Source organism: Balaenoptera ricei, chromosome 3 (genome assembly GCF_028023285.1).
Source record: "Balaenoptera ricei isolate mBalRic1 chromosome 3, mBalRic1.hap2, whole genome shotgun sequence".
NCBI lineage: Eukaryota > Metazoa > Chordata > Mammalia > Artiodactyla > Balaenopteridae > Balaenoptera > Balaenoptera ricei.
This window is the reverse complement of record NC_082641.1, coordinates 173,082,333-173,097,084: the sequence shown is the minus strand read 5'-3', so window position 1 is coordinate 173,097,084 and position 14,752 is coordinate 173,082,333. Positions and strand designations below refer to the sequence as shown.

Sequence of the window (14,752 nt, the reverse complement as noted above, 5' to 3'; positions counted from 1 at the left end):
CAGCCCAGCCAGCACTCCCAGCCATGACCCCACTGGTGTTTTGCACCAGTGGATAGATAGGTACTGTCCCAAGACTCCCAAGCGCTCATGTCAGCGCTTCCAGAACCTGCCCCAGGTCAGTGTCCATTATGATTGGCTGTCTCAGAGGTTAAAATATTCTGAACATCAGGACAGCCCCCAGAGGCCATGTGCTAAAATTTGAAGAGGAATAGAGAGGTCAGTGGGGACATACACCTGGGCTGAGACCCCCATTAGACCGAAATGCCCAACCAGGCCAGGATACCTTACTGGAACAAGATGCCCATCTGGGCCAAGACGCCTGTAAGGACGAGACATCCGGCCAGGTTGAGTTTTCCACACAGGTTGAAACACCTAGTTAGGCAGGGATACCCAGCCAGGCCGTGATACCCACCTTGACAGAGATGCCCACTTTGGTCAAGATGCCCATCTGGGCCAAGGTACCCACCTGGGCGGAAATGCCCACCTGGGGCAAGACACCCACCAGGGTGGAGATGCCCACCTGGGCTGAGACGCCTGTTCGCCCGAGAGGTCCATGCAGGCCACAGTGCCCTAACCCCTGCGCCCTTCCGTTGCAGGAAGGAACAACAGAAGAACCAGAAGCCCGCCAAGTCCGTGTGGGAGCAGCGGACAAGCGAGATGCGGAAGCAGAACCTGCTGGCCAGCCGGGAGGCGCTGTACAACGAGATGGACCCGGACGAGCGCTGGAAGGCCTCCTACGCCCGGCACCTGCGGCCCGACATGAAGACCCACCTGGACCGGCCGCTGGTGGTCGATCCCCAGGAGAACCGCAACAACAACACCAATAAGAGCCGGGCGGCCGAGCCCACGGTGGACCAGCGCCTCGGGCAGCAGCGAGCCGAGGACTTCCTGAGAAAACAGGCCCGCTACCACGACCGGGCCCGGGACCCCTGCGGCTCCGTGGGCCCGGACACCCGGAGGCCCTGGGCGGGCAGCCAGGAGGCCGAGCTGAGCCGGGAGGGGCCTTACGGCCGCGAGTCGGACCACCACGCCCGGGAGGGCGGCCTGGAGCAGCCGGGGTTCTGGGAGGGCGAGGCGGAGCGGGGCAAAGTCTGCGACCCGCACCGGAGGCACGCCCACCGGCAGGGGTGCAGCCGGGAAAGCCGCAGCGGGTCCCCGCGCACGGGGGCCGACGGGGAGCCCCGCAGGCACCGGGCGCACCGCAGGCCGGGCGACGAGGGCCCAGAGGACAAGGCCGATCGGAGGTCCCGGCACCGCGAGGGCAGCCGGCCGGCCCGGGGCGGCGAAGGCGAGGGCCCAGACGGCGCCGAGCGGAGGAGGCGGCACCGGCTTGGCCCTCCGCCCGCCTACGACGGGGACGCACGCAGGGAGGACAAGGAGCGCAGGCACCGGAGGAGGAAGTAAGTGGAAGCGATGACCATAGTAGAAATGATAAGATGAGGCAAAGTGGCACCTGCTGGATACCTGGTACTCTCCTGAGCCACTCATTTAAGCTTCTTGACAGCCCCCTCGTCATGGCCCCGTTTCACAGATGGGGAAACTGAGAGTTGGAGCTGACTTGCCCAAGGTAATACATCTAATAAGTGGCCTTGAACCCAGGTCATCTGGAGCCAGAAGCTGCAAACTATCAAGCCCTTGTACGTCTCAGGGAAACGCTACAAGAATTTTCCCCCAGAATTATACAGCTCTTCCATGTGCTTGCTGTGTGGCCTTCGGCAGGGACTTCATGTCTCTGGGCCTCAGTTTTCACAATCTGTAAAATGGAGATAGTGGGGTCTAATTTGGTCATTGCTCGAATTAAATGATGTAATATATGCAAAGGGCCTGAAAGAGCAGCTGACACATAATAAGTGCTTGGGAAATTTAGACCCTTTTTAGCTGTTATTGAGTCAATCATTTTTCACCTGATGCTATTCCTGGGGGGTTGGAAAAGCCACTCTGGGCCCTCAGAATTGAATGAAGAGCAGGGTTCAAGGCTTTTGGCGGCATCTCCAGGCCAACACCTCACCCAGTCAGAAACGACACCCTGTTTTTCATAACAATATTTTGTAACACTCCTTAGAAAATCCTACGGTGATTGTACATTTAGGAGCCCAAACAACTTACATGTGTTCTTTCATTAATTAACGTCCTCTTAGTCTTCTTTTTTTTTTTTTAATTTTTATTGGAGTATAGTTGATCTCTTATTCTTCTTTTATTATATATCACCCGCCACTAGGGCATCCTTTTGATTTTTTTTTCTTTTTTTAAAAAAACCCTCTTGTAAGTTCTTTGTGTTTTCTTTTTTCGGCATTAGGTATTCTTTTTTTTTCTTCCACTTTTATTGAGGTATAATTGACGGGCAGCACGGTATAAGTGTAAGGTGTACAACATAATGATTTCATTTACATACATCAGCACCATATTAATTTTTAATGATGTGTTTAAATGCTTCTGTTACATGCCGTATTCACTAAGCTTGCACTTCTCAAAATTGAATGGGTGCACGAATCCCCAGGGATCTTGTGAAAAATACAGATTCTAATTCAGTAGGTCTCAGGTGCAGCCTGAGGTTCTGCATTTCTAAGGAGCCAGTGCTGGTCCAGGGACCACACTTTGAGTAATGAGACCCTAGAAGACAGAGTGAAGCAATTCTGATGCAGACACCTGTCCACAAAATCACCATGAATGAGACAGGTACAGATGCCAGCTGACTCAGGATGCAGGTTACTCGAATAACATGAGGGAGTTACCATCAGTGTGGAGATGTTCCAAAATGGTGAAGTTCCGTACGAAATAGAGTCTACTCTTCCTTTAATTTGTCCAGTACTTGCATTCTGGGAAGATACGATGTATATTTAAAACATGCAAAAAAATACTTTATGCTGATACATAAAGCAGAGTTAGGTTGAAACAAGAGACTCAGATCATTACAAGCAGAGTTTTCACCTGTGTGAGGGACATTAGAGAGTCATGAAGGAGAAAGGATAATTCTTCCTCGGTGGGACTGCCCTGCACGTGGTAAGATACTTATATACCTGCCTCCCATTTCCTAAATGCCCACTATGCCCTCCATTACTATGGCATTAGGTCTCCACATAGCTCCGCAACAGCCCCCTGAAAACCACTGTTTCTGAGAAGGGAATAGTGTTCTAGGCTAAGAACAGCATGTGTAAAGGCCCTAAGGTAGAACAGCAGGAGGCCAGTTTGCCATTTGGAGGGTGAGGAGAGAGTGGCAGACAAAGAAGTTGCAGGGAGTATAATAGGTCAGCAGAGCCTTGAGTCCTCCCAGGGAAATGGGAGGCCACTGAAGGCATTTTACGTGGAATAGAGCGTTTAGCACAGGACTCCATAATTAAGAACCAGTGGATCACTGGTGGTATTTTTTTTTTTTTTTTTTTTTTTTTTTGGCCATGCCACATGGCATGCTGGATCTTAGTTCCCCAACCCGGGATCCAACCCCTCTCAGTGAAAGTGAGGAATCCTAACCACTGGACCACCAGGCAAGTCTCCTGGTGCTATTATTTTAATACTACTAATATTACTGTTATCATCCTTGTATTATATCTACTCCTATCATTGAAGGAAGAAGGATGACAGGGACAGAAGGGCAGCACAGCCTGGTTGTGAAGGGCAAGGATTCTGGAGCCAGAGGTCACACTGCTGCCCCATCACTTCCCAGCTGTGTGACTTACAGCTCCCGTCACTTCCTCTCTCTGGGCCTCCGTTTCCCCATCTGTAAAGTGGGAATAAGAATGCTACCTACCTCCTAGGGTAGGTGAAAGGTTCAAATGAGTTAATACATGCAAAATGCTTTAAATGGTGCCTGGCTTATAATAAGTATGCAGTAAGTATTAGCTATTATTAGTATGAATATTATTATTATTCAGTACTCAGTAAATGTTAACTATTTTTCACAGTAGCAGTAGTAATAAGCATTCGATAAGTTTTAGCTATTACTATTATTATTATCATTATTACTATTAAGACACTTGCATCATAGACTAAAAAACAAAACTTCAGATGCATAGCCTTTTGTTTTGTCCACTCAAACTCCTTCTTTCTACAGATGGGGAAACTGAGGCCCAGAGAGGGAAAGGGATTTCCCCAAGGGCAGCCAGCCAGCTGATAGCAGTAGTGTGATAAGAACCCAGCTTTCCTGAATTCCACAGGTGGCCCCTGCTCCCCCTCCTCTCCAGAGGAACAAAGTACCTCCCCCACTTCCACCCCCAAATCTGCACCAGGAGGGTACTGCCCACTCCTTTATTAATAGATGTGTCGAGGTAGATGTGGCCAGGAGAGGCATTATTCATTTGGCTGATAAAAAGGTTCTCATTGGAAATAAAACTTCATGAAGATTCGGGCACTTTTAGAGAAAAAAAATCCAAGACAAACATGCGCCGTGTGGCGCAGCCAAAAAAATAAAATAAGAATGGCGAAGATAAAATTTTATTCAAGGACGTAACATACTAAAAAGACATTTCAGTTCTGTATTATGACAAAGCCAGTGGTCCTTAACAGGCCTGCCTCACACATTTCTCCTCTTGTCCTTCCTTAGGCCTCTCCCCAGACACACTCTGTGTTTTGATTCTCCAGAGCATTGATAATAAATAGAATTGTTTTCTTTCTATTTCCCCTGTCTTCCCCCACCATTTCTCCCTTAATCTCTTCCACTTCAGTTTTCCCAGGTTTACATGTCCCCCACCCCGGAAGCTTTCACTGGCTCACCCCAGTAAAAAGGGGATAGAGCACGCTCTGTTTTGTATCATTAAACAGTCGCTAACCCCTGACCTCCCACACCAGGTGGCTGAGCCCAGTGTCACCCCAGGGGCACCAAAGTGAGGATGGAGCTTTCTCTGACTCCCAGTAAAAAAATCTGTGGATTTCAGGGTATCCACCACTCCCTGATAGCTGGGCAGTGCCTCCTGCTAGATTTGACTGAGCAACGGGACCTTTTGCAAGACCTGCACCACCCTAGAATTAATATCTCGGCTATTTGCACACGAGTTCCACCTGCTCTCATCACCAAGACAACCTACTCCCCAAAAGGAGCAATAAGAGAGATACTGGACTTCCGAGCCTCACAGTTTATCCAGCATGGGGTGGAGAGGAGAGGCTTCATCCCTTAACACCCTGATTCTTAACAGCACCCCCAATTTGCCTTAGCCAGTCTCAGCACCTCCATTCCACGCACACCCAAGTCATCCATTGCCCCACTTTCTTCACTGAGTGGTGCTGTAGCTTCAGATCTCTAGGGCCAGAGTCCACCTCAGCCCTTTCCCAGCTGGATAACAGCGGGCAAGCGCCTTTGCCTCTCTGGGTATCATCTTCCTCATCTGTAAAATGGGCCTGATCCTAGTAGCACCTCAGATGGTGATTGTTGTGGGGACTAAATGAGTTAATATGTGCAGGTCCTAAGGATAGCGGGGACACAAACACCATCCTCTGAATTGAGGGACCTGAGCATGCCCCAGGCAAGATGTCCATAGCCCTTGGCAGAGGGATGCTGAAGTGATTAGCTGGTGAAGGGATGTAGTGCAGGACAGGCATTATGCAATCAGCTGCCAATTCCGGGCAGATGATGGCAGATCCCCAAGAGGGAAGGGGGAAGGGGCCTGACTTCAAAGTTTTCTGCCGCTTTTGAGTTCTCCTTGGAGACACTTGGAAATAAAACTTCCTGGAGATTGACACTAGGCCTCTGCAGGCTGAGCTTGTTAAAACTCCACTGCAAACAGAGCCAGCAGAAGAAACAAAAGCAAGACAAAACAAAAGACCCTCAGATCCCCTTTCCATCCGAACAAGGGGCTCTTGGTCCATGTGTGAGGCTGTCCCTCTAACAAAACGTACGCCGTGATCTCAACTGCTGTGTTATTTAGTACAGTCTCTCTAGATGGTGACCAAAAGATTCAGATTCTCTTTGAAATGATAACTTCACGGAGCCTGCTTTTTGGTAGAGCTCTACTTAAAAGAATATACAAAATGATGAGAAAATATTCCCAGCCAGCTTTTCATCTGATGTACATGTGCAAAATACATTCACCCCATCTCTACATCCCCAAAAGTCTTACCCCATCATCAGCTCAAAAATTCCAAATCTCATCATCTAACTCCAGTATTGGTAAGACTCTAGGTATGATCCATTTGGGGGCAAAATTTTCTTCCATCTGTGGACCTGAAAACTAGAAAACCAATTATCTGCTTCCAAAACACAAAGGTGGGACAAGCACAAAAATAGACATTCCTATTCCAAAAGGGGGAAATTGGAAGGAATAAAACGTCTCTGGTCCCCAGCAAGTTCTAAATCCAACAGAGCAAATTCCATTAGGTTTCCAGGCCTGCGAGCAATGCTGTAGCTCTCAGCTCATTCACACATTTATTCTTCACAGGAACTCAGCGAGATTATCATCCCCATGTTATGGCTGAGAAACAGGCTGAGTAAATCACCGGTGGTCACATAGCAAATAAGCTCCAGGATCTTCACTTTAGTCTCCATGTTATAGAGAAGGTTCTACTACTATGATCCCCAATTTAAAGGTGAGGAAACCGGGACTTCCCTGGTGGTGCAGTGGATAAGACTCCACATTCCCAATGCAGGGGACCTGGCTTCAATCCCTGGTCAGGGAGCTAGATGCCCACATGCGTGCTGCAACTAAGAGTTCGCATGCCGCAACTAAGGAGCCTGTCTGCTGCAACTAAGACCAGGTGCAACCAAATAAATAAATAAATATTTTTTAAAAAATTGAACAAACTCTGCTAAGATTTAAAAAATAAATAAATAAAGATGAGGAAACTGAGGCTCAGGGAGGCTAATCAAGCTACAGAGGATCCCACAGCTAGTAAGTGGCATTGGTGAGACTCAAACCCAGGTCAGTCTGTCAATCTAGGACCTGCTCACATGACTGAGAAGTGAGGAATTTGCCTGGACCTGCCCTTCTCCCTCTGTGGCCTCAGGGACACAAGCCTGAAAATAAATTACCTCATCTCTCTTCTGCTTGCTAAAAACACCATGGACTTTTTGCAAGTTAAAATGCAAAAATAAAACAAGAAAGAGGGTACTGGTGGCTTAGCCAGTGGAGGGGCCTCCAGGGGAGGCCAGCTTTTTCTTTTTTTTTAAATTATTATTATTTTTTATTTGAAGTATAGTTGATTTACAGAGGCCAGCTTATTTTAAATTTTTAAGTGTTAGGTAGATTTAGGGTTACAGATTGGGCCTCAGGAATTAAGCCTATGCTGTCCAGGGGCTTTGGTTCCTGCGATTGTACCTAATCTCCTGGGTGTTCCGTGAATGGATACAATCTGAGGGCTGTCTTTTGCTCACATCTGGTCTCTTGAGTGAGTGTGTGATGGCGACAGCCTGACAAAGCCATTTTCTTTTTTTAATTTTTATATATTTATTTATTTGGTTGCAGCAGGGAGGCTCCTTAGTTGTGGCACATGGGCTCCTTAGTTGCGGCAGGCGGGCTCCTTAGTTGCGGCTCGCGGGTTCCTTATTTATGGCATGCGAACTCTTAGTTGCAGCATGCGTGTGGGATCTAGTTCCCTGACCAGGGATTGAACCCAGGCCCCCTGCATTGGGAGTGCGGGGTCTTATCCACTGCGCCACCAGGAAAGTCCCACAAAACCATTTTCTAGTATGCCTAACTCACCCTCTCCGGGCCTCAGTTTCCTCATCTGTGTAATGGGAGCAGTAACAAATCAGGCGTCATAAGATTGTCCCAGAAGTTAACGAGTCAAAATAGAAGAGAGGCTGGCTCACACTATTGGAGGTTGCAGTGAGTGCCAAGGATTCCCTGCACCCAGCAGCTGTGGGCTGAGCCTCCTGGGAGATCTCAAACTGCTTAGTAAGAGAGCTGCAGTGTCAGGTGGGGGTTAGTATGGGTGCTGGAACCATGTGGTCTGGGTCCAAACTGCCTCTGCCAGCAACTGACTGTGTGGCCTTGGGCAAGGCCCTTCGTGTTTCTGGGCCTTGGTTTCCTCATCTGTAAAAAGGGGATAACAGTACTACCCACTCCCTGTGGTTATTCTAAGGATTAGATGAGCTGACGTGTCAAGGCTGGCACACAGCAAGTACTCAATATGTGTGAGCTCTTATGAGGAGGTGTGGAGGGCACGGGATACAGAATTGGGAGGTGCCTTTAAGAAGAGCCAGAGGGGTAAGTCTTGGACTGCAGAGCCCTCTGGAGAGAGGAGTCGTTGAGATTATAAACTACAGATGTCCTGGGGTTTCCGGGAAACAGACTTTGCCGGGGCCAGTGCCCAGGGATGGGGGAAGAATGATGGGGCCTCTTATCTGAGGATCGAGGGTCCAGAAGAGGTGTCTGAAGGCAAACAGAACAGACTGGGCGTCAGGTCCACGCAGATCCATGCACAGGCAGGCAGAGCTGGGACCAGCGGAAGACACAGAGTGAGCGGGGCCTGCAGCCACCCTCACCGAAGCCAGGGCTCCTGGGGGTCTCTGACAAGCTGGCGGTGAGCGTGCAGATGGGAGAAGGCAGGGGTTGATGGCAAGTCTAGGCCTGTGGGACTTCTCCTGGGCCTCAGGTGTCCTTATCTGAAAAATGGGGACACTCATTTATCATTTGACGAGAAGTGACCAGGCATTTGCCATGTGCCAGGCCCTGTTCTGGGCACTGAAACCACAGCTGTGAACAAGACAGACAAAAATAAACCCCTTGCCTTGAGGCGCTGACGTCTCAGTGGGCATTGAGGTCCGAAAAGCTAAGCAAGGACCCTTAACTTTTTCCTCTCCTTCTCCAAATGCACTGAGCACTCAGACTCTTTTCTCCTCATGTCCATCTGCGTGGTGTTAATTATTTGAGTCACTGAGGCACCAAACCCCTACCCACCTCATCTCTCCCACTCTCCACCTTCAGCCATACCAGCCTCCTGAAACTCAACAAGCTTATCCCCACCTCATGGCCTTTGCACTGGCTGTTCCCCCCGCCTGGAATGCTTTGCCCACCACACTTGTATCCCTGTGAGAAATTACCTTGTTCATTTACTGGTTGTGTAGCCTTGGCAAGAGACTTAACCTCTCTGAGCTTCAGTTTTCTCATCTGTAAAATGGTGCTAGTAATTATCCCTCTTAGGGCTAAGGACGAAGGGGTTATTACAAGGCAAGTGTGTTACTGAAATGTTTGCTGTTATTATTTCTATTGTTATTTTTTAGTATGTTAATGTACGTATATTACCTGCTTTCCCTAACTGGAATATTGGGAAGGGGCATACTTACTACGAGCATTTAAAGCCATGAGGCAGGGAGTTCCCTGGCATTCCAGTGGTTAGGACTCCACGCTTTCACTGCCGAGGGCCAGGGTTCAATCCCTGGTCAGGGAACTAAGATCCCCACAAGCCACATGGCGTGGCCAAAAAACAAAACAAGAAGATAAATCCATGAGGCAATTCCACCCCTAAAGAGATGGTGTCCCTGTGTCTGCTTTAGCCACTTCTGGAAACACTGTGTGTCCCCGTCCTGCCTCAGAGCTAATGGGAGACACATAGGCAGGGTCAGGAAGGTTTGGGTTGGAGACATGCGGACTCTGGCAGAAAGTTCTTTTCCCTTCTGATTTCTCCATGAAGGAGTAGCCTCATCTCTTAGGAAGCAGCCCTCCTGGCAGGAGAAGCACCACACTGAAACCTGGGAGGGTGGGCACTTACACTCCCACGGGGTCTTGATCCCTAACAAGAACGGACCAGGCACCAGGGAGTTTCAGGACACGGCCCCTCGACCGCCAACTTGTACCTCGAATGGTGGAATCTTAGGCAGGATCTGGAGACATTCCCTCTATGTTCTAACTCACTTATGGGTTCTTTTTCATTGGCCTGCCTGCCACAGAGAGAACCAGGGCTCCGGGGTCCCCGTGTCGGGCCCCAACCTGTCAACCACCCGGCCGATCCAGCAGGACCTGGGCCGCCAAGACCCACCCCTGGCCGAGGATATTGACAACATGAAGAACAACAAGCTGGCCACCGCGGAGTCAGCAAGTCCCCACGACAGCCTCGGCCATGCCGGCCTGCCCCAGAGCCCGGCCAAGATGGTGAACAGCACCGACCCCAGCCCCACGCCTGCCCCACCTGCCGTGGCCACCAACCCCCAGCGTGCTTCCAGCCGCCGGACACCCAACAACCCGGGGAACCCGTCCAACCCCGGCCCCCCCAAGACCCCCGAGAACAGCCTTATCGTCACCAACCCCAGCAGCACCCAGACCACCTCAGCTAAGACTGCCAGGAAACCCGACCACACCACGGTGGACATCCCCCCAGCCTGCCCGCGCCCCCTCAACCACACCGTCGTCCAAGGTATGAGCTCCAATCTCACACATGAGCCGGCCTCCTGGGCTCAGTCCCCAGAGGCTCAGTTGGGTGACTCTGGACGGTGGCTCCACCTCTCTGGCCTCAGTTGCTTCATCTGGAAAATGGGTAGAGACATAGTTCCTGCCCCCACAGGGCTGCTGGGGAATTAAATGAGATAATATGCATACGATGCCTGGCAAGTACACAATAGGTTAGCAACATTTCCTGCATCCCAAATTCCCACAGGAGAGCCAGGGAGCCACCATATTTGAGGAGTCAACGGATTCCTCTGATGGAAATCTGGGGGAGTCAGATGATTCTTTAGGACAGCGCTGTCCAAAAGAAATGTGACACAGGCCACCTATGTAATTTTAAACTTTCTAGGGGAATTCGCTGGTGGTCCAGCGGTTAGGACTACATGCTTCCACTGCAGGGGGCACGGATTCAATCCCTGGTTGGGGAACTAAGATCCCGCAAGCCGAGTGGTGCAGCCAAAATTATTTATTTATTTATTTATTTATTTATTTATTTATTAAACTTTCTAGTAGCCATGTTAAAAGAAAGAAAGAAGGGAGGAAAGGAGAAAAGGAGGGAGGGAAGAAGGAGGAAGGAAGGAAGGAAGGAGTGATTTTAAAAATAAGGAAGAAATAGGTGAATTGAACTTTAATAGTTAAATCATATTTAACCCAAAATACTATTGATTTGTATCCAAAATGTTAACATGTCAATGTGTCATCAATACCTTTTAAATTATTAATGAGCTACCTTACATTCTTTTTCTCGTACTCAGTCTTGGAAATCTGGCATGTTTTTACACTGCATGCCGCAGTTTGGACTAGCCACGTTTCAAATGCTGGACAGTGCAGGTCTAGGACCTTGAGGGATTGGCTGTTTTTGCCCCCCCCAAACTCCCCCTTGTAAGATTACGATCTGAGAAGCACCAGGAATTTGGAAATTACCCCGAGCTTATTATTTTTAAGACGATAATGGTAGCCCAGTTCTATGCAAAAGCTGTCCATGAGTTTGCTCTATAAATGCTTGCCACAGTCCTACAAGGCGGATCTTGTCATTGTGCCCATTTCACAGATGAAAAAACTGAGGCTCAGCAAGGCTCAGCCTGTCCACGGACCCATAGAGTGGCTAGGCTGCAGGATCAATGCTCAGGAGGATGGTGCCTCACCCCACTCAGGAGAGGGGTGTTAATGGGGGAAAACCCTGCAGTTTGACTATGGGAGGGGCTCAGTATTCTCATCTGTAAAGTGGGGCTCTTGGCCACCCTGCCTGTCTCCAAGTGACAATATAAAGGTCATCATAGGCTGGGGGGTAGATCTATGTTAGTTTCCCGTGAGGGTCCCAGCAGACTCAAGGCTGTAGAGTGGTTGAGAGCAAGCACTCTGGGGCCAGGCTACCTGGGTTCAAATCCCAGCTTTGCCACATCCCAGCCATGTGACCTTAGGCAAGCCACTTCACCTCTCTGTGCCTCAGTTTCCTCATCTGTAAAGTGGGCATCATAAAGTACCAACCTCATAGGGTCAGGTGAGGATTAAATGGCATAATAGGGTGCTTGGCACATAGTAGGCACTTTGTGTCAGCTGCTTATTGCCTGCTCTGGAGAGTAGGCAGGAGACCAGAGGTTTGCGGGAAATCGTGGAGGGAGCCCTGTGTTGCTTCTTTTCCCAACAGTGAACAAAAACGCCAACCCAGACCCACTGCCAAAAAAGGAGGAAGAGAAGAAAGAGGAGGAGGAAGACGACCCCGGGGAAGACGGCCCCAAGCCCATGCCCCCCTACAGCTCCATGTTTATCCTCTCTACAACCAACCCGTGAGTATGGCCCATGGCCAGGGCAGGGGGCCCAGGGCTCCCACTGGGGCAGTGGAAGTCAGGACAGAGGGCAGACCCAGACAAAGGGTAGTGGGGGAGAGTTGCCTCTAAGACCATTAGTCCATAGGAGACCTTTGAGCAAATTAAAAAATGATGTCCCTTTCTTAAGTCATAGAAGATAGAAACTTATCATAAAGTACTGATTTTGTTGGAAAAGACCCCCTCCTGCCACCAACTAAAAACCACTGTCATAAATATCCACATCTACACTGTCTGTGATGTGAGAGGTGTCCCTTAGAAATGGCTGCCTTGTGCAGTGCACAACCTGTACAATTGTACATGGCAGCCCAGGTCCCTGAGCTCTGCTCTACAAGGATTTGGATTCTGGGTAGATGGTCTGTGAGTTCATGGCCCTCTGTCTTGGGCATCCTTGAGGAGGCTGGATTATCTAGGGGAGAAATTTATCGCATGTATGTCTTGGTGGCTCAGAGGTTGTTTTAGAATTGCATTTTTCCAAAGGGTATTTTTTGAAACCCTGGTCCCTCAAAATGCTTCTTGGCAAAGAAGAATCATGTCAAATAAGCTTCAGGGGAAACTGCTTTCTCTAACCTGCTTCTTGGAGACTCACCCTGTGCATTTACTTTTTTATGTGGTTGACATTATCTATTTTAATAAAGAAATTCTTATGTGGCACTTAGCACCAGGCACTATTCTGAATACTTTACAAATAAAAAAATTTTCTCATAATAACCCTATAGGGGTTGGTACTTTGCTTATCCCCATTGGACAGATGAAGAAACTGAGGTCCAGAGAGATGAAGTCACCTGCCCAAAGTCAAACAGCAAGCAAGTGGGAGAGCCCAGACAGACTGACTCCAGCATCCTTGTTCTTAGCCACTCAGCCCTGCAGCCATTCATAGAATCTCATGACATATTTATCATTATTAGCTCCACTTGAGGTTAATTATTTCATTATTATCTCATTAGCATATTGAAGGCTCTGATAAGGCCTGCAATTCATAATTTAAGTAACTAACCTTTTGGAGCCCCTACCATGTACCAGGCATATATTAACTCCTTTGATCCTCACATTCTTGTGAGTTAGACACTATTGTTATGGTCATTTCACCGATGAGGGCACTGAGGTACAATAGCTTGCCTAAGGTCACTCAACTAATTGAAAAAAAAAAAAACGGAAATCTACTTAACCCAGAATTTCCCAATTTTGTTTGACCACGTGACATTTTATGCATAAAAAGCTTTTCATCTCCTACAGAATCAAGGACAATATTTCTTCAACTCAGCCTGTGAGTTAAGATGTTCCAAGAGGGTGGTTTGGAAGTGATGGGAACTTATAAACAGAGACGTGGATCTCTTCCCTCGCTGAGGGCTCCCCTGCCCCAAGAGGGTCCCCAGATGAAGGAGCTTGTTACTCTGTTGGGTGTGGGACCTTGGGAGTTAGAGATCGTCTCAGATAGTGGTAGGTGACATAAGGAGATTACAGAGGAAGGGGCTCGATAGCCTGCGGTCTGAGTGGACCTCTGCACGCCTACCTGTCCCCAGCCTTCGCCGCCTGTGCCATTACATCCTGAACCTGCGCTACTTTGAGATGTGCATCCTCATGGTCATTGCCATGAGCAGCATCGCCCTGGCGGCTGAGGACCCCGTGCAGCCCAACGCACCGCGGAACAATGTGAGTCCCACCCAGCAGGTTCCTTCCAGCCCAGCTACTCTGTCACCGGCCACTTTCTCCTGCATCGTAAAAGCTGATAGCTAGGGTGGAATAAATGTTGGGGGCACCCCTGGGCGCAGCCCTTGTGGCCGCTGGTTGGGAGGGGAAGGTCTGATTCTCTTCTTGAGGAAGGATGTTCCTTGCGACTGTGGTTCCGTGTGCCTGGTGGGGAAGAGGTGGCCAAGAGGGGGCTGAAAATTGCCGGAATCCCTGGTGGGGGCAGTGAGTCTGGCAGGATGTGGAGGTGCACAAGCTCTGCGTGGAGTGTGGGGGGGGTACTGAGGCAGGGGGTGTTCCAGAGGCATCTCCTCTGCAGTCAGGTGTCACCAAATGGACTTTTTTGTCTTGATGCGAAGCTTTGAAAGAAAGGATTATTTTGACTCAGAGGCACCTCCTAAACTTTGAGCTTTTGGGAGAGCTAAAAAGCTCTCCGTTTGGGGGCCCAAGGTCTGCTAACAGCCCCTGTCAGTTGAGCACTTGCTGTGTCCCAGGCACAGCCCCAGGTGCTTAGGGTATCCCCATTGGACAGATGAGGAAACTGAGGCTCAGGGAGGTTTAGTGACCTGTCCAGGGTCACACAGCAGAATTCCAATTCTGCCCCCACTAGATCTCCCGCTGCTTCCCTCAACTGTCTCCCTTTATCAGACACCTACTGTGCGCATGTCCCCGATTAAGTCCTGCCATGCAGGAATGAGTGTGTGCCGTGGTTGAGAGGGGAAACCAAGGCACCAGCAGGCCAGGGCGTGACAGAGGCTGGACTGGTGGCAGCGCCTTCTTCCCCAGCTCCTTCCTCTACCCCCATCGCCCCCTACACGAGCCACCTTCCTCTGGGAGTCAGGCCCTGCTGCCCTCGCTAAGTAGGTTAGGAGCCTTGGCAAGGCTGGCAAGCCCCATAAATCAAGCCCGTCCTCAGCTTACTTTGCACTT

General features: G+C 49.5%; 1 protein-coding gene across 1 annotated transcript in view; it reads left to right on the top strand.

Annotated features, from left to right (window-relative positions):
- Positions 1–14,752, top strand: part of CACNA1A (calcium voltage-gated channel subunit alpha1 A) — a 236,845-nt gene that overhangs the window by 157,274 nt on the left and 64,819 nt on the right. The window contains exons 19-22 of the mRNA XM_059918274.1: positions 597–1,400; positions 9,815–10,278; positions 11,956–12,094; positions 13,657–13,786. Coding sequence (XP_059774257.1) covers positions 597–1,400; positions 9,815–10,278; positions 11,956–12,094; positions 13,657–13,786 — 1,537 coding nt within the window. The remainder of the gene's footprint in view (positions 1–596; positions 1,401–9,814; positions 10,279–11,955; positions 12,095–13,656; positions 13,787–14,752) is intronic.